General features: G+C 40.8%; 2 protein-coding genes across 2 annotated transcripts; both read left to right on the forward strand.

The window, feature by feature from the left end:
• Positions 1-456: 456 nt before the first annotated feature.
• On the forward strand, positions 457-5,203 carry ndufa2 (NADH:ubiquinone oxidoreductase subunit A2). The gene is made up of 3 exons (XM_083769900.1): positions 457-597; positions 3,172-3,278; positions 5,011-5,203. The coding sequence occupies exons 1-3, from the start codon at positions 494-496 to the stop codon at positions 5,100-5,102; spliced, it is 303 nt and encodes a 100-aa protein (XP_083626026.1). The 5' UTR covers positions 457-493; the 3' UTR covers positions 5,103-5,203.
• A 1,031-nt stretch (positions 5,204-6,234) lies between these two features.
• ik (IK cytokine) lies at positions 6,235-17,621 on the forward strand. The gene is made up of 20 exons (XM_083762074.1): positions 6,235-6,374; positions 7,362-7,428; positions 8,340-8,432; positions 9,191-9,250; positions 9,359-9,526; positions 10,170-10,284; positions 10,392-10,462; positions 10,685-10,731; positions 10,963-11,126; positions 11,715-11,823; positions 12,087-12,132; positions 13,222-13,423; positions 13,606-13,624; positions 14,032-14,114; positions 14,267-14,355; positions 15,068-15,125; positions 15,502-15,590; positions 16,373-16,481; positions 16,703-16,737; positions 17,365-17,621. Exons 1-20 carry the CDS (start codon positions 6,365-6,367, stop codon positions 17,390-17,392), a joined length of 1,662 nt encoding a protein of 553 aa, XP_083618200.1. The 5' UTR covers positions 6,235-6,364; the 3' UTR covers positions 17,393-17,621.
• The last annotated feature ends 6,172 nt before the right edge of the window (positions 17,622-23,793 follow it).

Raw genomic sequence — 23,793 nt, forward strand, 5'->3', positions numbered from 1 at the left:
CTTTTTTAATCAGTAACGGCTGATTCGGTCTGGCTTATTACTAGCCAGGCTACATAAAATAGGGTTCAAGTCTATGGTTCAAGTAGCGGTTAGGGTTCAAGTAGGTTAGTGTCATACTCCGTTGCAGCAGGTGGCGGTATGCACTTAAAAGCAATGGTTACAAGAACCAAAGGAAGACCAAAAATCCTCACCATGGGGTTGCCATGTCCGCTAATTATAAGAAACTTTGGGCTTCTTTTTTTTTTTTTTTAAGTTGCTTGCTTGTAAATATCAGTGGTTGCGGGTTGCTGTGTGCGACTGTGTGTAGTTGCTTATATGGGCTTGTTTCCCAATGTTTAAACCATTGATTCTCACACATTTTCATGCGACCTCGTAGCCTTGCTTCTTTTGCCAGTTTTGGGCTTGTTTTCAATGAATAGACTTGATTGCTTATTTCTCTCACACAATCTGGGATGGCAACAGTCCCTGATCCTCACCAAACCAAACAAGCAACATGGCTGCCGCCGTAGTGAGGGGCATCGGCTCTAACCTTGCCAAGAACCTGCGAGAAATACGTCTCCACTTGTGTCAGACTTCTGCCGCCAGCCAGGGAGCCAGGTGCGGTTCACTCTGTGACTGATGTTTTCAAGAGAGAAACACATTACTGTGGTTTGTTATTAGCTACTTAGCGAGTTAGCGTAGCCACCGTCATTCGCCTGCATGATGCATCTCACAAACCTAAGCAAACCTCGTCGCTTCGTGTCAAAAAGAACAGATAACAACGTCATGAAGATACAATAATTTTAATAATGCATAAACTGAACCGCTTGTTTCTTGTTTTAGAAGGTAAAGCTGGTAACTAGGTCACACTGTTTCTCTGGACTCCGTTCAACTTCATTCTCGTATCGTGCGTAATAATAACAAGGCAGCGATACAAACAATACAACAACAACACAAGTACACAGTACACGACACCATCTCAAACCCATATCAAAGCACACTTGGACAGTGTCTCACTATTTAAGTCATATAGCCGTCATTGCTGTCAGGAAGGATGGTCAAGCGACGCCAGACTCAAGGTGACAAGTAGCCCCTCTCGGAACCCTACATAAAGCTTTTCTGAAATTTTGATGAGTTTTATGTTGGGTCCCTGGTCATGACTATATTTTCGTATGGGAATTCTGGAACGCGGACATACATATTCTCTCTAAGATCGAATCTGCGCCGTTTGACGGCCTGTTTTAGTTTAAGTTATTCTGAATTCGGGAACTTTAAGTACCTATACATTCCGCTGCGAATATCTCCTGTGGCGCGGAAGCCGTTAAGTATTTTTAATCTTTGTTTGACCGATTTGGTCGCTTTATTTCTTCTTGTTTGTTTACCGTTTATTGTACCGCCTCCCGGTGTGCGGTTGGCTTGTGCGGCTACATCCCTGCCTCTGATCTGCTCTGTCATAGCTATAGCGCCACTAGCTAGCCAGATAGGCGGTACAATGAGGTGTCAATAAAAAAGGAAGGAAGAGAAGAATCAAAGCGACCAAATCGGTCAAACAAAGATTAAAAATATGGCTTCCGCGCCACAGGAGATATTCGCAGCGGCATGTATGGGTACTTATACTTAACATATTCAGAAAGCCTCACACGGAAAAATGTCGCCAAAGAGCGCAGACAGGCGTTATCCATGTTGTTTATGTTTTATGAATGGCCGCGTACCAGGTGGCATGGTAGTGATGCAACAGGACCCCATGCACTGGGTCGAACAAAATGTCAGAAACTTCAGTAGCATTGGGTTCTGCTTGGAGGGCTAGGTGACAAGGTGGTTAAGGGACATCTGGTCTCCGAAAGGAGGCGTGGGTTCGAATCCCACTTCTATCTCCAGGATAGCTGCAATTCGCAACACTAGATTTATTTTTAATATGTTGAATCTACAGTTGCAACACCAGCCAATGACAGCCAAAACAAGTCCTATCTGATCATATTAAACTCTCCAACACAGAAAGCGTCAATCATCTTTCTATCTGCAAAGGGTTTGTTTCAGAAAACCCACCGTAGACTCTTATAAGCAACTTTCAATGTGGAAGACAAGTGCAAGGCTTTCATGTCTGTGTGTTGTATGCATGACAGAGATAGTCACTGGCTACGTTTACATGAGCAGTTAAATCCCCTTTTCATTCCGAATAGAATTTCAATCCTATTAAACGTTGTTATGTAAACACCTACAAAAACTTACATCCGAATGAAAACGCTCGATGCAATCTAAAAACCATTCCGATGTCACTGGCCGGATTACTCCGATGTTCAATGCGATTGAAAGAAAATTGGACTCATGTATACACTAATTCGGATGTAAGTTCATTCTGGTCTTTCTGAGCATGCTCCAAGGCGCTCATATCCAAGGCGCGCCGAGGAGTTTGCACATAGAGCGCGTTATTTCGTTCCTTTTTTCAGATCCGAAATCCATAAAAAAACGTGGAGCAGCAGCAGATGTCAGATGACGATAACCCTGATCTGTGTGTATGTGTGTGTGTGTGTTCAACGGTCTCTCTCTCTCTCTCTCTCTCTCTCTCTCAAAAATAACGAGCGACCCGATACAATAATAATCAGTGTTGCGTGCCCTGGCCGTGCTGTAGATAATAAAGTACAAATAAAAACGAGATGATCACCTTCCCAGCAGCGGAGAAGCGGAGCCGCAGCGGGTGGGGAAAAAAAGACGGTAAACATATTTGCCCGTCCCTATCCAACCAGCAGCCTCAAAGCTACTGCGGAATGAAATGATGGGATTTCAAAGTATCGTCTTTCGTCTGTAATATGTTTTTATTGTTGAGACAGTCACAATGTATATATTTTATGTGTCCAACAGATGGCGTAGTTTCACGTGAATTAACATGTATCATGTCTTCTATCAAGTATTTATTCGGAATGATCACCCTTCATGTAAACGTAGCCACTGACAACGTGTGTGTGTGTGTGTGTGTGTGTGTGTGTGTGTGTGTGTGTGTGTGTGTGTGTGTGTGTGTGTGTGTGTGTGTGTGTGTGTGTGTGTGTGTGTGTGTGTGTGTGTGTGTGTGTGTGTGTGTGTGTGTGTGTGTGTGTGTGTGTGTGTGTGTGTGTGTCTGTGTCTGTGTCTGTGTCTGTGTCTGTCTGTGTCTGTGTCTGTGTCTCTGTCTGTGTGTCTGTGTGTCTGTGTCCACAGGGACTTCGTGGAACAACACTATGTGTCATTGAAGACATCCAATCCAGAGTTTCCCATCCTGGTCAGGGAGTGTTCTGGAGTGCAAGCCAAACTCTGGGCTAGATATGGTGAGAGACACTGCACAGACTACCATGACACATGCTAGTGATGTACAACAGAATTTAACGGACAAGCACATGAGCAGCTCTCTGTGCTTGAAATAGCAAGACTGACCTTTACATACAATTAAAAACCAAAGCCCTGCAACTTTGGCATGTGCTGTCTGTGTGCACAGCCCCTGTGGAACCCATCGACCCCTCAGCCCAACGTTTATTACATTACATTAATTAACTCGTATATGAAATGCAACACCAAAGGTCAGATCGAATTAGTAAGAAGAAAAACAATAATTATTTGATCTGCCCAAAACATTGTGTTTATTGTCATGGTTTGTCACAACAAGAGTTGGCTTTGTCCGCGGTGTAAACGTCTTTAAATAAATACTTTTTGAAAACTCTATGGGGAAAATTAATGGGGAATTCTCTTCCGGACCTGGTGTCGCTATAGAGTATAGAGCATCGCAGTCCCGCCCCCTCGAGAGACCCGGAAAATAAATCCCTGTTCATTTTCCTCATAGACTTTTCAGAAAGTATTTATTTAAAGACGTTTACGCCGTGGACAAAGCCAACTCTTGTCGTGACAAATCATGACAACAAACTTTTCGGGCTGAACAAATAATTAGAAAGAAGAAGAAAACAGCTTACAGCTTACAACACTTTTTTTGTTGTTTTTCTTCTTTGTAATTATTTGTTTGGTCCAAAATATTGTGTTTGTTGTCATGATTTGTCACGACAAGAGTTGGCTTTGTACGACGCTTATAAGGTCTTTAAATAAATACGTTTCGAAATGTCTATGGGAAAAATGCATTGGGAACTATTTCCTGGGCCTGGCGTCGTCATGAAAGGGGGCGGGACTGCGACGCGCAGTCCCTCCCCCCCTTTCAGAACAACGAGTGGCCCAGGAAATGAATCGCAATGCATTTTGACCATAGGCATTTCTTAAATTATTTATCCCTGGGTGTTTATCAGGCACACATAATCATAGCTATTCTTACCTACCACTCAACTTGTTTCAATACAAGCATCTGGCATCCATCATCATGATTCATGTCACAGTCCTAATATGTCCAAGTCTGTTCTCTTCTATTTTGAATCACAGACATTTAGACACAAGGGTCACTAGTGGGCTGTTCAGATATCATCATGTCTCATCATGTTTCCTTACTCTAAATATAGGATTTCAAGCTGACAGTTTATTAATCTACTAGTCTGACCCCTATTTACTACTATAAAATCTTACATATCACTACATAGTATAGAAATTCCATAACAGCCCCTTTGTTTGTGCCCATATGGAGTGATTTGTTTGCCCCTGATGTCATGATGACATTGAGGTTAGACAGCACAGTCACACTCCATATTTCAGCATAGCTGCATTGGGAACTCCTTATATGGTTATGTTTAAGTCATGGTGAATTGAGCGTGACATCTGAGGTCTGCCAGCCAGCTGGTCCTAGGACCAATTTTAATATAATTATGATGATGCATACAAAGTTTTTATTTTAATTTTCGTGTTTTCTAATGTTTTTGCTTTTTTGCTTAGACAGGCATAGTTGACACTGATTATATTATGACGACTTGTCAGTATGTTGAGCCTCGTACTCTCGTTGCTAGGATCAGGGGCTCCTTTCCTTTGGGACCTTACAAGGCTATTTAAATAAAGCTAAAAGTTCACCAGATAGCTCATATTATGTTGTTTTCAAACATCTATTGACCATGTGTGTGCGTGTGTTCTCTCCAGATTTTGGGAAGGAAAGAAGTGTTCCATTGGACAACATGACGGCAGAACAAATATCCCAAGTTCTAGAGACGGTGGTCAAGACCAAACCCTGACCGTGGTTCTCTCCTCCACCCCCATCCCTGTGTTATTAATGTGATGACATCTGCTGTTAATATTATATTGTTAATAAACCCAATTTACTAACTCTGACAAAGTGCAGATGTGTGTTTATGTATCTGTTTGTGTCTTTACCTAGTTTTGTTTTTTCACTTCCCAAGCAGCCACTTTTACCCCTGAGCCCCTTTGTCTGTGTATGCATAGACAAACGGTTCATGCAAGGTCCCACTTAAAGAAGTGTCTTTTCAGTAGATGTGTTTGTTGTAGTCATTAATGTACTCATGTGATCTATAGTTTGCCTGCTAGTAACAGTCTCTACTCTTCCTCTGACCTGGTGGTCCCGTGGTCGCAAAACGACCCAGTCCGATTCTCCTTAACCCCCTCACCAGACCCCAGGGTTCACATATACATTGAATTACCCTCAGAAAAGAAAACAAACCGTGATGTATCCTGTACGTATATAACCGAATAGTTTTAAACAATATAATAAAATAAAGAGGGGGGGAAAATATATATATATATCATTATGTACTGTAACTGGATATACCCTCTGAACCTGCTTATTGGAAGAAGAGAGTGGAGGGGAACAACTTCCAACGATGAATAGTAAGGTTATGGGCTGGTTGGTTTCCATCTCATTACAAGCAGTAGCTTTACAAAGTATTGAGTAGATGTGGTCCTCCACATAGTTTTCCATTTCTATTTATTTAATAAAGATCTAGGTTTCGGTCAACTAACTGAAAAGTTCTTAATTGAATAAATAAAAAATGGTAACGGAAGAAGACAGAGGGACTACTTTGGCTGTCCTATCCACACACATCCTTTCATGTAGTACTTTCCCTACTTGAATACTTGAAGTATTGAAATGTTAATTATCTGGTTTAAATTAAACTTTGTCCATAACCAAAAGCAAAAGCATATAGGCTTTTTACCATTCTCACCATTTCTCTTTTTCCTTCTTGGGGGCTGGTGGTGTGATGATCATTATATTATGGTCTGTTAGTACTGGGTGACTGGGTTCCAATTTGTGGTCGGTAGATGGCGATATGCCACACCATTAAATAAAATCTTCTTTAAAAAAAAGAAAAGTATTTTCTACTTCCTGTCTGTCTGAGGCGCGTGCGCACTGCTGCGCGCTACATAAAAAACGGTGTTGTTGTGAACTGAACTTAAATAACGACTGCGTTTTCCTCTTGTTTGGAATAGACACATATAAATATTATTTCCACTTGAAGGAGACGGAAGAATCTTCGACACAATGCCTGAAAGTAAGTTGGAATTGATTGTATTACCATACCGAAACCTAAATGCTAACGTTAGCCTTCGTCGATGGCTAAAAAGTAGCCTAAGATTTAGAGTAGACTCTCGTAGATGTATTTATCGATTCTGACATGTCAGAATCGATGAATACGTCTACGAGAGTCTAAATCTTAGGCTAGCTAAAAAGCACAGATTTACAAGTTAACGGCGCACCTCATCGCCACACGTTGGTAGCCTGCTGCCTGACGCCTGTAGATCTGTTCTTTTTGGCGAGCGATACGGTCGTACTGACTCTACTGCGAAGTATAATACTGTCCGGAAAAATAAACATTTTATTCAGTGATTCTGAAAGATGGTGGTCACACAACAACAGCACTTTTAAAGAGTAATGATTTGTCTTTGCTCACATAAAATGGTAGGCTATAATGCACAATATTTCAAATGAGAACAACACATGTGTGTATATAGGCAGTTCCAGCTGTTGAATAAACATAAACAACTGATTTGTTTACATATTTTGCTAATGAAAAGTGAATGTGCGCCACCCCTACAAATGGCAGTAATTATAATACACCAGTGATTTTCAACCAGTGGTCCAGGGGTTCCAGGTGGTTCCCAGCTAAATGATGGAGAGTTGGTAACCAAATGGACCTTTTTAGAGCTTTAACTCTTGAGAGTGTCAAATGGAACTAAATGGACCCTTACGGGTCCATTTAGTTTCATTTCATGCTCTCAAGAGTTAAATTATTGTTAAACATCTGCATCAGATTTACAAGAAGTATACACAATTAGAATGTAGAAGAATTGTTATTTTGGTCAATGTTTGCCTGTTGTCTCCCAATGGTACCACATCAATACAGCATGAGTTTTGGGTAAATCTCATCAAATGGTGGTCAATGGCTCAAATGCCCAAATAAATAATGGGCCTTGGTATGAAACGGGTTGAAAGCCACTGTAATAAAGGATGCCCTCTTGTTCCCTCCTCCTCCTACCAGCGGAGACCTACTCCAACCCCCTGGCTCCTGATGGCCATGAGGTGGAAGACCTGCGCTCTGCTTTACAGTGAGTTCTGCCGCTTGGCTTTTAACCACTTTAAAACCTGGACCAGACCAGACCCAAGTCCCTCAGGTGTGGGGGGGGGGTGTGTGTGTGTGTGTGTCATTCGTATAGTGCCTTTATCCAAGGCGCTTTACATAGATTGTGCATTACACACACACACAAATTCATAGACCAATGGCGGCGGAAACCATGCAAGGCACCAACCAGCACATAGGGAGAAATTAGGGGTTCAGTGTCTTGCTCAAGGACACTTCAACGCCAACTCTGGGGGAGCCCAGGTTCGAACTGACCATCCAGCCACTCTACCGCTGTGTGTGAAAAAAGACCATTAATGCATCAAAAGCAATCAACAAACTATATTATAAAAACTGGTCTAACATTGGCCAAATGGTCAGATAAGCGGAGGAGGTCCCCAGTTCACGTATGATTATTTTGGGGGTTTGTCACCTGAAAAGGTTGAGAACCAACCACTGCTCATTATACTAATGACTGTTCTGCTTTAGCTCTACATAAATATATTTGCAAAAGAATTGCCGATCTACAGATCGGCTATTTTCTGCAAAAGTCCCCCACAATACGGATACGTTAAGAGAAGGAACGACAGTCTGGCATGTTTAGCCCATTGACTATGACTCTCAGGAGAAAATATAAAATTATTATCAACAGAATTTTTTTTGTTTTACCAAAAGTATTGAAACATGTTCATTTGTTTACATTTGTGATACAAAAATAAATATGATTAGGAGAGTCCATGAATTATTAACCATGAAATGATAGTTTTGAATAATTGTGCATAATTGCATATTATTCTTTGTGTGTCCATGTGTAAATCACACTGCTTACTCTTTCCGAATTGTTCTGTTTCTCAACATTTTAATGACGGTCTGTCGCCTGCCTATCCTGTCGACTTACAGGTCCAAGCTGACCAATGATGACTTCAGGAAACTGTTGATGACCCCAAGATCTGCCCCCTCGTCAGCCCCACCGTCCAAATCCAGACATCATGAGTGAGTGCATCACTCACTGACTGATGATGATGATGAAGAACACAATCAGTAACACGTTGACTCATAGGAATACATACTGTACATGAGGCATTAGGTGCATTTACAACCTGACAATTAGCACTTGGCATAGCATTACATAGTATATTGGAACATACAGGATTAACACTAAACTAGGAGCAGAGGATTAGACACATACAATATTAACCCATTTTGGGCGGGAACCCCTTTTGGTGTTAGCATCATTTTATGCTTTAGCTATTTTTGTAAAATCGAAGAACGACTGACATAGAAACATAGCTTTTTGAGAAAACTGTCAGGATGTAGAAGACATTTTTAGAATCTGATCTCAGGTCAGAATGGGTTAAGTACGTGTGCCTGTGTCCAGTGTACCATGAGTTGGGCGAGAAATGGTATGCAGGAGAACAATCCCGGTTGAACTGAGCACGAATTATGCCAAGTCGGGTCAATTCACATTTATTTATATAACACATTTCATACGACAAGCACAGACTTGATATGCTTCAAAATAAAATCAGAAATCGCACGCAATTACATAATGATTAACATATAAGAATGAATTAAAATAAAAGTGAAACTACAGTGAAATAAAAAAAGAAGATAACGGCACACTCCAAACTTTAGTTGAAAGGAATAGATAAAAGTTGATTCAAAGACGGGCATTCTGAGTTAGAGCTTTGATGTGAAAAACTGATCAGTTGCAATGACCTTAGAAATTAATTTGCCGTTTTATTACCCAGGATGCCAAGGGACTACAACGAGGACGAGGACCCAGCAGCACGGAGACGTAAGAAGAAGAGGTGAGGGTTATCAAAGCTCTGGTTTGAGGCCATTTTCCACTCACTATCTAATCAATTACTGAGAGACAATTGTTCTGTTCTCATAATTGTGCTGATATTTGTCTTTAGTTATTACGCCAAGCTGCGCCAGCAGGAGATGGAGAGAGAGAGAGAGCTGGCAGAGAAGTACAGAGACAGAGCCCGCGAGCGACGAGACGGAGTCAACAAAGACTACGAAGAAACTGAACTCATCAGCACAACGGCCAACTACAGAGCTGTAGGCCCTACTGCTGAGGCGTATGTACATATATTACAAAATTATATTAAAAAATAATAATAATATATATATATATATATATATATATATATATATATAAATAAAATAAATTATTTGAAGTAACCACTTCAAACATAAATATACAAACACATAAAAGTAAACGAGAATAAAAATATACACTATATTTGAAGCAACCACTTCAAATATAAAAGTACGCTCTAAAAAAGCTAAATCTATGTGGGCGTAACGTAACTAGTATAAGGCATTTAAGCTAAATATGAAATTTAAAAAAATACTGTTCATTGGTATACAAGAAGCACATCACTACAGAGAATCAGTTTTTCCCATTGCTATTGTTCCTGTTTTTGTTTTTTTCTGTTCCTTTTTTTCCCTTCTATTATTTGAATCATTAAAAAGGTGGGCATAATAAGCTTCGGCTTCAGCCCAAACCTTTTCAGTCAAACTGTAATTCTGAAACCCCCATTCTGAAATGTACTGTACTGTAAATGACTGAGATAAATAAACTAACTAACTAACATCTCTTAGCTCTTTCTACTCTACTGTTCCTACGTCTCCTACTGTTACTTATATTAGTACTCTCACGACTAAATGACAATTATTTATTGTCCCTCAATCTGTCCCTCCCAACATCACTGTCTCCAGGGACAAATCAGCAGCTGAGAAGCGTCGTCAGTTGATCCAAGAGTCCAAGTTCTTGGGAGGTGACATGGAACATACTCACTTGGTGAAAGGTCTCGATTTCGCCCTGCTACAGAAGGTAAGTGTGTGTGCCTGCGTGCGTGCGTGCAGTGAGTGAGTATGTGAGGGTGTGATATGGGGATTGTTCTTACATATATTTTGTGCGTGTGTGTGTGTGTGTGTCAGGTACGAGCTGAGATCACCAGTAAGGAGAAAGAAGAAGAGGACATGATGGAAAAGGTTCAGAAGGAAGTGAAGTACGTACGTTCTTATATATTGGCAAATATAAAACTGCTACGAAATATAACCATAATAGTGCAACCAGTAGATATAATAATATCTAATACGATAACTACTACATATCATAAATTTGTCACATTGTGACACGTAATATTTTGCTAATTTATGACAAATGTCACCTAGAATGACATGTCCAATCTTTTGTGTGATCATGACTGTTGATCTCTCTGTTTTATCAGGAAGGACATAGAGCCAGAAGAGAAGATTGAGTTTAAGACTCGTCTGGGTGAGTGTGTTTTTGAGGGTTGCTAGCCCCTCCTATATTCAGCTATTAGTGTAGATTTTCTTGTTACACAAACATTGAATTCCCATTGAATGATTGAAGAATTAGTGGACGAGCAAATCGGCAATTTTTGTCATACGCAAAGATTAAAGATTAAACGCTTGTTTCACCTGGCAAATATGACATAATTTCTTATTTTTAAACTACACATTTAAAAACAACCCTCCCCAACAGGAAGGAACGTCTACCGCATGATGTTTAGGTCTCGTCAGACGGAGAGGAACGAGTTGTTCCTGCCAGGGAGGATGGCCTACGTGGTTGACCTGGAGGATGAATACGCAGACACGGACATACCCACCACACTGATCCGCAGCAAGGCTGACTGCCCTACTATGGAGGTTAGGATGAGCTAATGAATAGACCAGGGGTTGTTGCCGACCTCCCTGCTCTGTAATATTACACCGCCATCCGTGAATGCAACGTTTTGTTTGCTGGCAATTTACCAGTGTTAATTTAACTACGAGAGGGTACAAATGGAACCAAATGGACACGTGGTCCATGTATTTGGACCCTCTCGCTCTCAGAGTTACGAAAACCTTTAAGCCACTCGGCACCTGCTCATATTGTCTTCATTCCTGCTATATAACCATAAAATCAGTTCTCTTTTCTGTGGTGCTGGTTCTCAGTCGGTTGGAGCTGTATGTGTGTATCACAGTGTATCACACTGTGGTGTGTATGAAGTGTCAAGTGGCTTTGTTGTCAACTCTCATGCGACACCACTTTTTCCGTTTCTAAAAAACAAAACAAACAAACAAACATATTTGTCCGGTAGACAATACACAGCCCCAAACGGCACCTACCCGTGATCCATAGTTTGAGAACCACCGGAATGGACTGGTGCGTTAATGCTCAATCCTTCCGTTTGTATCGCTCTCTCTTTGGTGCTTTCTCACTCTTTATCTTTGTGTGTCTCTCTCTCTCTCCAGGCGCAGACAACTCTGACCACTAATGACATAGTGATCTCTAAGCTGACTCAGATCCTCTCCTACCTTCGCCAGGGAACAAGACACAAGAAACTAAAAAAGAAAGACAAAGGTTAATACCGTTACTACTGCTACTATTATTGCTAATAGTCCTACTACCAACTATATATATTACCATATATACTACTCCCTGCCTATAATAACTGTGCTACCAACTACCACCATTACTACTAATAATTAAATTACCAAAACAAATGGGAAAACATTGTAGATCGACATCTCTGCCAGAGTACAATACTGCTATTGAAATGGACGACAATGTAATATGTGTTTTGGTGTGCGTGTGTGTGTGTGTGTGTGTGTGTGTGAGAGCAGGTAAACTAGATGAAAAGAAGGTTCCAGGACCAGAGGCTGATATTGGGTGAGTAAAAGTAATTTTAAAGATGTAGGGAAATGTTCACACTTTTAGGGCATATCTGTGGTCAGAATCAGAATCAATCTTTATTGTCATTTACATTACAAGTAACATGGTTGTTTGCCTTAACCCATTTTGGGTGGGAACCCCTTTTGTCACACTGTCACACTCTTTGTATGGACAAGGGGTTTGACTGGTTATTGCGAACGCAGTGAGCCACTTACTATGACAGCAGGGGCTGAGTGTCTGTGTGTGTGTGTGTGTGTCACGCTGTGTGGTGTCACGCTGTTACACCACCGGCCCGCCACCAGAGGGCGCAGCTGTGGCACGCACGCACGCACGCACACACACACACACACACACACACAGGGCGCAGCTGTAGCACACACACACACACACAACCACACACACACGAGCTGCGTTCGCTTCACGCGTTTGCGCGTCTTACTTGTTATATATATATAATAACCGAGTGGCACCGAGTGGCGCGCTACGAGCTTGTAGGTCTGCTATTTATTTTATCGAAGAACCACTGACATAGAAACATATAGCTTTAGATTGTGGGGGGCCTAAATAATATAGTAGAAGCGTTTTTTATCAATATTTGATCAATGTCACCGCATGGTCCACACACTACAAATTAAGAAAATAAATAAAAAGTTTTGTTTTGTTTTGCTTTTCTTTTTAAGAGCACATTGCCAAAAGGGCTCCTAGGGGGTGCTAGGAGCTCCTAGCTCCTATAGCACCCCCTAGTGTCTATCTGTGCACGCCACTGATAATGGTTAATCAGATCTCCTCTCTATAGTAGGTTAGTTGCGAACGCAGTGAGCCACTTACTATGACAGCAAGGGCTGAATGTCTGTGTGTGTGTGTGTCACGCTGTGTGTGTCACGCTGTTACACCACCGGCCCGCCACCAGAGGGCGCAGCTGTAGCACACACACACACACACACACACACACACACACACAGGGCGCAGCTGTAGCACACACACACACACACACACACACACACACACACACACACACACAACCACACACACACGAGCTGCGTTCGCTTCACGCGTTTGCGCGTCTTACTTGTTATTCATCCTCAGCATCTTCGATGACATCGGAGACTACATCCCATCCGCCACCGCCAACAAGCCTCCTCCTAAGGACAAGGACAAGGAGAGGTACCGGGAGCGAGAGAGAGAGAGGGAAAGGGAGAGGGAGAGGGAAAGAGAACGAGAGAGGGAGGAGGAGAAGAGGAGACACAGTTACTTTGAGAAGCCCAGGGTCGACGATCACGATCCCGAGGTCAGTCGGACGGCTTCTACACAAATATTCGTAATCCTGTATCCTGTGTGATCAATTCATCGTAGCACACTGTACACGATGACTAACACTGTGTGTGTGTGTGTGTGTGTGTGTGTGTGTGTGTGTGTGTGTGTGTGTGTGTGTGCGCGCGCGCGTGTGTGTTTCTTTCTCTCTCTCTGCAGCCCATAGATATGGAGACAGGTAAATGACTGGCTTCTCTTTATAGTGTCTTTACATACGTAAAATTTATTACTTACGATTACCATACCCATATTAACCAGTGGATAGAATCTAAAAATTACACCGATCCTTTCCCAGTATTAACCCATTCTGGATGGGAACCCGTTTTGGTGTTTTGAGAAAGCATTATGTTATACTTTAGCTATTGAAAAATAGCAGATCTACAAGCTCGTAGCGCGCTGCTATTTTAGAAAAATCATGAAAATGTTGCACAAATCTTTGAATATAATATTCTTTCAGAAGACTTTATTTCTACGTCAGGCCTAAATGGGTTAATGGGACAGCTTACACATCAGACCAGATCTGTCATGTTATTTCTACTGTGCGTCCCTCTCTCTCAAACACCGTCCGTCTCTCCTTCTCTCCAGGACCTGAGAATGTGAAAGACCAGATCAAGATGATCAATGAGAAGTTTGCCGGTGCAGCCGGCAGCCAGTGGCAGGGCCAGGAAACATATCCTTCTGGTTCACTGTTGCTTCAAATTAATCAGGCCGAACTTCATTTAATTGTGTGTGTGTATATATGGTGGTGAGAGGTTAAAAGGTTTCTTTTCATTTTACGTTTAGTTTTATCCACACTGTTGTCATTCTTTAACTGCCAGCCACTGCGGGCCAGCGAACACGCGACCGCAAAGAACAGCTGGGAGACTTTTTCGGAATGTCCAACTCCTACGCCGAATGTTACCCTGCAACGTAAGATTGACACACACACACACACACACACACGTAATGGTGCACACTTTAGTAATAGAATAATCGATTTAGTGATTTATCACATAGCTTCCATAATGTAATAATGTAACCCTTTATTAACTTCCATCAATCAGACTATTCAATCATGAGAATCTTCTTTTAATCCTACTGCACGGGACACACACACACTCCCATGCGACACATACTGTATATCAACATGCTCGCATGCTGTAAAGACTTACTAGTATATACCGGTACTTTACACCCTACCCTGAGGGAATGCTAAGTGCGTTTTTACATATTCTTACCACACAAACTTGTTTGGACTTGCCCGGTACGACCACAGCCTTCTACTCTAGGCCGCCAAGCAGCTTCAGTGCAGTAACTTGGTCCTGGAGAGCAGTAGCTGAGGCAGGAGACACGGCTTTTTGTGTGGGTTAAATTAACCCATTAAGACCTGAGGCAGATTTGAAAGATTTATGTTGGTAACGGACAGAAACCTATTTTCTTTTTCTTCTTAAATTAACACCCTACTACTTGATCATATTCTACAGTGCATCAAAAGTAGCACATCCACAAGCTCGAAACTTGGCCCAAACTAAGCGACGTGATTTGAGCTTGTAGATCTGCTACTTTTAAATTTGAATCCTGAAAAGTAAAATGACACGTTTTAGTGGGTTAAAGCAGTCCTCTCTTCTCTTTCTCCCTGCAGCATGGATGACCTGGCTGTCGACAGCGATGAAGAAGTGGACTACAGCAAGATGGACCAGGTGACTACAACAACTCACCAGCATTACATTACACAGCGCATCAGTGACTATTGGTCAATTACTTAAAGCAATACTCCACTAGTGTGCCGCTGTCATAGGCATGAGGCTCTTGAGTGCCGTAGATCAGCACACCAGTGCCATTATCGGAGTACAGCACAACCTAGTTTGTTGTGATTGTAACACAATTTTATTATCGATGTTTATGATCAGAGAGCGAGACATTGCTAGGTTATAAATAATGTAGGGATAGGGTTAGGTGGAATGATTATAGGGTGCTTTTTGTAGCTATTCAATCAATTGTTCCATTGGAAACCGTTACTGATTTGATTTGATTTCCAAGCATGACAGTTGGTTTGTGTTTCTCTCTGTCGCTCAGGGCAACAAGAAGGGTCCACTTGGTCGCTGGGACTTTGATACCCAGGAAGAATATTCAGACTACATGAACAACAAGGAGGCATTACCCAAGTATGAAACTTTTTTTTTCTATCTACAAATCCTAGGAATCTCATTATGTCTGTGTGCATAACCTTCCATCATGGCATATTATATATTGGAAACCGATCGTGTTCACGCTACACTTCCAAGGAAGTGCAGTGTCGATTGTGAAGTTGATCGGATCAACAGTTCTCCAGAACCGGCCCTCTCCCAATGTCCACTCGTATCTCACAAACCTTTAATCCCAGGACCCAGGGAAGTGTGAAGTCGCTCATGTTGGCGGTTCTCCAGAGCCGGCCCGCTCTGTACCGGCACAAGTTTCAAATCGCAGCCATGCCCCAAACAGGCATTGCACTATTAATCATGATGATAATTAATTTCCAAAATCATTCCACATGAATATTTTAATTTATTTATATGTTATTTGACGGGGACAATAAAAAAAAACAATGTATCAATCAAGTTATAAAAACATATATGTGGGGTTTCTAGCTGAGGCTAATTTGCAACCCCTGTCCGTAATTAAAAAGCCTTAAGTATAAGACATTTGCTATCTATTACCTTCTTCACTTTTCAGATTTATGTTTGTCTGCCTTCCACATATCTTGTGAACCGTTCATCTGATCAACTTCACAATTGGTTGGTGTACTGCTGAGGACACAAGGCAGTTCTCCAGATGTTGTTTATTTACTGAATGGTTGACCACATATGTTTTCATTTTAGTCTGCCCTTCGGTTTCCTGTCTATTTGTGCTGTCCTGCCTAAATAAAGTGTTATTTTCCTATGATTAAATTATTTGTTTGTCCCTTCAGGGCTGCCTTCCAGTATGGTATTAAGATGTCGGAGGGCCGCAAGACCAGACGCTTCAAGGAGACCAATGAGAAGGCCGAGCTGGACAGACAGTGGAAGAAGATCAGCGCGGTGAGACATAGCTGGATGGATAGATTTAGAAAGATAGACAGTCTTGTATCTTAAACACTTAACCCCTATTTTATAGTCTGGCTATTCAAAAATAGTCTTATCAACAAGCTTGCAACACATTGTGTGCTTGTAGATCTGCTATTTGCGAAGAAATCTTGTCTGATTAAAATAGGAACTTAAATGTGATTAAAATGCTAACTCTCACATTCTTTCATTATCAGATCATTGAGAAGAGAAAGAAGGCAGAGGCAGATGGGTGAGTATTTTTCTTTCATTTCATTTCAGTGTATTTCATCTCAGTCTCGTAATCAGACTGTATAGAGTCAGTGGTTTGGTAGCCTCGATATCCAGGCTTTCATTTCGTCTGCGCGAAAGATGAAAGCCTGGAAAAAGCCGTGGGCTGAACCAGTCTAAAAGTGGGAGTCAACCCTTCCGGGTGGGCGTCGCTCTAAATGATGTGACGTAGCGCTGCACTAGGGGGGAGAGGAGGGGCCGGGGGTGACGGACAGATCGATGAGATCCAATCAGGGTGCGCGCATTTCTGAGGCGCGACCCTCCCATCTAGGCCAGAAATGTCTCTGCTTAGGTCAGGCTAGTGGTTTGGGGACCCCCAGGTGTCCTTGAATGGGTTCCAGGGGGTCCGCAGCAAAATTGGTTAATCTAGCACCAAAATCAGTTAACCCACTATAACCGTATAATCATCGGATATTTAAAGCTCACAGCGTATCGCAATGTGACGTGTTGTGAGCTTGTAGATCTGCTATTTTAAGACAAATCTTGCAGATGGGGCTTGAGAACCACTGCTTTAGAGATGGCACTGTATGTACAGTATGTGGGAACGGTTCAAACCATTACCAATGTGATTCTCTGGTTTGCTTTTCAGAGAGAATGTCAAGAGGCCCAAATACTGAAGATCTCCATCCTTCCATGGAAACACTTCTTTCTTTTGTATCCATTCCTCCTTCGTTGAGACACCCCAGTGCCACAGCTCTGGTTCCCTATGGAATAGGGTTTAGAACCCCCCATTCTACAACCTTGTTCTGGTTATGTTTATTTCAGTACGTAATTATTTCAGACCATTGGCCATGTATGTTTGAAATGATCCAACATGGTTTTATTAAATTGTTTTATTTAGATGTACATATCTGTTTTGAGGAGGTATTTTACTTGGCGGATCCAGTCAGTAAAAGTGTACTTGAGATTTGAATTGAAAGTATCTTCTGATTGAGGAGATTAGATTATACTTTTTTTTCTTTTTTTTTTTTTCAAACGGTGGCTTATCTCTTTTGTGATGTTGAACTTTGGTAGAACCTTGGGTTGTACCTGGCCATGGTATACCAGTACGTACCTAGGTAAAAATATTGTCCATTTTATCAGTTGCTCTGTGAGTGAAAGCAACATTTTTATTCTCTCTCCATTCAGTCTCATTGCACCTGGACTTAAGTACTCCTACTTAAGTACGCCTAAGTGAAACTGCTCTATTCATGTTCCATTTGAATTTGTTAAATTTGCGTAACATCAGATTCTGTGAAATCAAATATTACACAAATGGAGCCATTCACTTTCCTAAAGCACGTTTGTGTTCATTATGTTTGCAGGATACACTTTGATCATGTTTATGTGCTAAAGTGATTTCGCTTAGTGCACAGATCAGGCTGTTCCTTGTAAGTCATGAGGTCCTTACCTGTTAGTATCTCTGACCACTAAAATTAGGATAAGGTTAGGATTATTCATACTTTTGTGAGGATAAGGGTAGGTTCACACATAGATTTGGTCAGGTAACGGTTATGGTTAAAATAGGATTATGGTTAGATTTAGTCATATTTGGTAATAATAAAACTTTATTTGTATAGCACCTTTCACGACATGAAATGCAGCTCAAAGTGCTTTACAGAGCAATGGAGAAAAAAGAAAAGCAAGGCATAAAACATTAAAATAATAGCAGTAATGCAATGCAGTGAGGACATGAATAACAAGGAATTTTAAATATCAACTAAAAGAGTGTAGAAGTAGGTCTAGAGCTGTGCTTTAAAATTGTCTACAGAGGCTGCCTGTCGAAGGTATAGTGGGAGTTTGTTCCACGCCGTCTGCCTGTAGAAGCAGAAAGCTGCTTCACCGTGTTTTATAGTTGCCATTTTTTTGGCACAGCGAGCAGGCCAGCAGTGGATGACCTGAGGGGTGGTTTGGGACATTTAGGCAGGCAGTCATGTATGTGGGAAGGTGCGAGACCATTGAGAGCTTTATAAACGAGTAAAATAATTTAAAAATAAGTCCTAAAAACAACTGGAAGCAAAGTAAGCAGCTATCTCGCAACAATTAGGTTTAGGCATAGTTTTTGTGAGGTTACGGTTAAGGTTATAAACGAGTAAAATAATTTTAAAATAAGTCCTAAAAACAACTGGAAGCAAAGTAAGCAGCTATCTCGCAACAATTAGGTTTAGGCATAGTTTTTGTGAGGTTACGGTTAAGGTTAGATTCAGCCATATTGGTGAGGTTCGTGTTATTGTTAAGGCATAGGTTTTGTGAGGTGAAGTTTAGGATATGGTTAGTTTAGGCATAGATTTTGTCAGGTTAAGATTAAGGTTAGGTTTAAGCACAGTAAACGCAGACCGAGCTGACAAAGCAGAGCGCTCCCTTTCACCCGTGTTGGCCAATCAGAAGCTGCGTTAGTCTCTTGTCCCCCTATCGCCTGCAGAATGCAGCTTATCCGAGATGCTAAAAAGGTTCAACATCACTTTAAACAAACACATGTGCTTAAATGGAACACTTCAGTTCCGGATCATCCGTTAAGGGCATGAGGAACAGCATATAGCTGTGTAGACTAGGAGGTTTCAATATGCTTTCAGCTGTTTTCAATTTATATAAGGACCGATATTGAATATTAATGTGTGTAAAATGGTGACTGTTTTGACTTTGTGGTGAAAATAAATGACAGGAAATATAATGTAGCACAATGTTACACAGCTTAATCTGCACTGCAGAACCCAATAAAGCAGAAAAAACACAATTGGTTTGTTTTAAATGTTGCCATTAGATGGTTCATAAATACCGTATATGGACCATTTAACCTGGTTAAAAAAACTGGTAATTGGTAATGAATATCGGAATAGCCTATAACAGTTTAACCATTATAATGATGATTCTTATGCATTTTTTAAGCTGTAGTAGTTGTAACTTATCTTCATACAATTGGTCTTCACTAATGTTCATGATGAAATAGTGGTCCTTTAAACTGATGAGCTCCATAGCAGTGACACTTGTTATTACTCTTGTCCACAAGGTGGTGCTACTGCACTATGAAAAACGATTTCTGCGGATTTCCATCCACCATGGTTTGATTTAGATTTTCCAGGGGTCTACCCCTGAGTGACTAAATGTCAACCACATAGCCTACATCCCCTACAACATCCCTGGAGTCATGAGAAGACATATTTTGTCTCCCCATATATTGCATGCCAGTCAAATGATCATGTTATTATGAACTTTTGTACACAGAAGGCAGAATACACCACCTACGCTGGCTATTTTTAGTATGTGACGCTGGCACGCAACTAAGTACAGTGGACACACATGCAGCTTTAATAGAATGATCAATATTAATGCTAAATATATAAAATAAATCTCTGGAAAGGGAATAAGAGTCAGCCTGCCACTGAACATACTAACGCACCTGTCCTCAAAGCCTGTTGTGGTCAACACAGACAAAGTTAGCAATTGGTTCTACTGGGGATTGAACCCAGATCTTGGATGTGATAACCACTACACCATAGAAGTCTGTTGCTGGGCTCAGATGTGATAACCACTACACTATAAATATATTATTTAAGTTTTAAGTAAGTACACTAAGTAAGTTAGTTAGTTTGGGTCCCAGGTTGAGACAACAGGGACTCTCCTCCAAGCAGCACTTGGCACCTGCCCACAGAGCCAAAACTACTAGTAACTGGTGTACTAACAATGGTATTACTGTGCTTAAGCCAACTGGCCTGACCTGAACCCCACAGAGAATCTAGGTTGTATTGTCAAGAGGAAGGTGTGAGACATTACAAATGTATTTACGGCTGTTATCAAAGCAAACCTGGGCTTCCATAACACCTCAACAGTGCCACAGGCCGATCACCATGCCACGCCCCATTGTTGAAATAATTTGTTCAAAAGTAGCCCAGACCAAGTATTAACTGCATACATTAATATACTTTTCAAATGGTCGACATTTCCCGTTTAAGAAAATCTTTTTTTAGTGGTCTCGTAAAATATTCTAATATTTTGAGATTTTTAGATGTTCATGAGCTGTACACCATAATCATCAAGATTAAAACAAAAAAAAGGTTTTAAATACTTCACGTTATGCACAATGAATTGAGAATATATGAAAGTTTCACTTTTTGAATTATATTACAGAAGAAAATGACATTTACACAATATTCTAATTCATTGAGATGGAGTGTGTGTGTGTGTGTGTGTGTGTGTGTGTGTGTGTGTGTGTGTGTGTGTGTGTGTGTGTGTGTGTGTGTGTGTGTGTGTGTGAAAAGTGATTGAAAAAACACAGCCTTGTGTATTAGGAAAATGTCTAACAATTAAAATAGAGTTTGAAGTTACAATAGGTTGGTATAGGAAGGGGGCAACTAAAATGAATATCAAATCTAAACACTGAATCGAGCAACTTAAAAACCAGAGGTACTACACGTAAAAGTAGCTCAGTCAAAAGGTTACTTAAGTAAGAGTAAAAAAGTACTTGCTTTAGATGTACTTAAGTACTTAAGAAATGGAATTGAAATTCAAGTGAATTTTGTAGTTTTCACAGACGAATTGATGTAATTCTTTCACAAATATTTTATAGGACCTTGTAACTCTTGTTTCAGAGAAGTAACTCTGCATTAAACCACCTGCACTGCATGCAATGATGTGCTTTCTTGTAGAACTACGTTACATATTAGTATGGAAAGTATGGAAAAAAGTGAAGAAAAAGTTTTAGAAAAAAGTTTTCAGACTTGCAATAATAACTTTAACCAAATCAACACATCCAAACCCCACCAAATCAGTCGAAAGAATATGACAACCTATGAATTGCATATACATAGCTTCACAAATAACATTATGACAAATACATCTGAACATTTGTTAGTTACGCAGTGTAGTTATTAGAAAAGCGCACATATCTTTTCTTCATAAGGAAACCATAATTGCTTGGCTGCATTCGTCGTCATGTCCACGGACACAGTTAATAAAGGAGGCTTCACAGACGGTGCAAACATGAAATATTTTTGTATTGACCTGGTTCTTATTTAGAAAAGACATTCATGGAGGACGACGTATTGTTTTTCCAATCCATTAAGGGGAAATGATGAGTATACGTAGGACCGTTTCAGTTACTTATTTATAAATTTTATTTGTTAAACAGTGCTGCATGTTACTTTTCTCTTTTATAGTTCACTGGTGAATTCTATTATGAACATCACTGTTACTGTAGGGGTTGAAGGTACATAATACATCAACATGCCGTCCCTATTTTGAGCACGACAATGTAGGCAAAAAAAAGATTGAATAGCTACAATGTGTCCCATTGCGACGTGCTGTGAGCTTGCACATTGGCTATTTTCACCACCATGGCATGGCTAAGGCGGTGATTACGTGGATCATTTCTATGAGCCAACATAGTAGAATAACCTATACAGACAGAATGGAAGATAAATTAGCGGTTGGATCTTAAAAGCAGTTAGGACTCACATAAAATTGCCTAGTTGGGGCCCACCTAAGGCTCAGGTAGAACCCACTTAAAGGCTAAGCCCACACAGGAATTGGGAAAGCCCAAGTGGGAACCATCTGGTGCCCGCTGACAAGCCCACTTGAGGCCCAAAGAAACACCTTTATTGAGCCACTGTGAGATTGTGTATCTTTGTCAATGACTCTTAAGTGAGTGCTTGTACTAATTAGTGTGTGTTTGTTGGTGTGATCGGAGGCTCTCATCAAAAAGGACAGGAAGTCGCTGAGCTCGTTAAAAATCAGGAGCTCGTTAAGGGGATCAAGCTTGCTCTCTGTAGTGTATCCGTTATTATTTGTGTATTTTTTTATTTTAATGATGACAAAGACCACTGCTCTCTGGTTCTGGTTTTATTTACAGTTTAATTTTATTTATTTTCTTGTGGGTGGGACAAATTGGTCTCCATGTGGAGATTTGCAGAACAGTTTGATGGACTACTGGACTTACAGTTATATCAGAATTAGCATGAAAAACACTAATGACTGTGTTTTTATTTAATTAATTACCTTCCGCATGTTTATATTTTTTTAGTAATTACTGTATGTGTCTGTGTGTGTGAGGGGCTAATTTGCCCCGGTGTGTATTTGTTTCTTTGGTGAGTTATGAAATGTGATGGACAGCTGGACTCATAAATATGGATATTAATATTTAGCACACGCTAACGAGTCGACTGGGGCTGCAGGTCTTTTTGAACTCAGAAATTGCACAGTTCTAAAAGTGAACTTCTCGAACATATACATTTCCTGCTTTCATATGTCAAAGTTGAACCTTTTTTTTAATGGACAACATCAAAGTTAGTACAATCACTTCTAGCACACTTGTGTTTTTAAATGTGTAGCTTCATAAAGTTGTGAACTCTATATTTAATATCTTCTAATTAAGAACCCAAGAAAAATACACACCTCTTGTATAGCTCTGTGTGGCAAATCACCTCGCTCTATTGGCCACTGATGTATTGTGTGCTATTTTGGCTCTGTTTGTGTGTGTGTGCGTGTAACATTTGTGTGTGGATCAGAATTTTATGCAGCTGTAGCTGAATGCTTAGCTCGCCTAGGACTCCGGAGGCCCCAGGTTCGATAACAGCTCTCAGCTTTGTTATTGTGAAGACAATAACTGCTCTGTGGTCAGCACTCAGTTGGGTGAAGCTGAAAACTGATGTACCCCTCGGGATCTGTCTATATATGTGAAACAGGTATACAAAAAAATACTTCTCCTTGTTGAATACATTACATTGATTCTTATACTCTTTTACCACTATTGTCCTGCTCCTGTGATGCACCTAGCTTTACCTGGTTGATGCATGGAGGAATACCCTTTCCCTTTCTACCTGATCTCCATATTTTTCCCATTCCAAACATGTCCAATGTTTTTCCATAAACAAGCTCACAACACAGTCTTAACCCATTCTGACCTGAGATCAGATTCACACGAGGTTTCCACTGGACACACGCTGGTCTGATTAACCCATTCTGACCTGAGATCAGATTCTAAAAATGTCAGTCGTTCTTCGATTTTTTTCAAAAATAGCAGACCTACAAGCTCGTAGCGCGCCAC

This window comes from Protomyctophum parallelum (assembly GCF_964188405.1).
Source record: "Protomyctophum parallelum genome assembly, chromosome: 1".
NCBI lineage: Eukaryota > Metazoa > Chordata > Actinopteri > Myctophiformes > Myctophidae > Protomyctophum > Protomyctophum parallelum.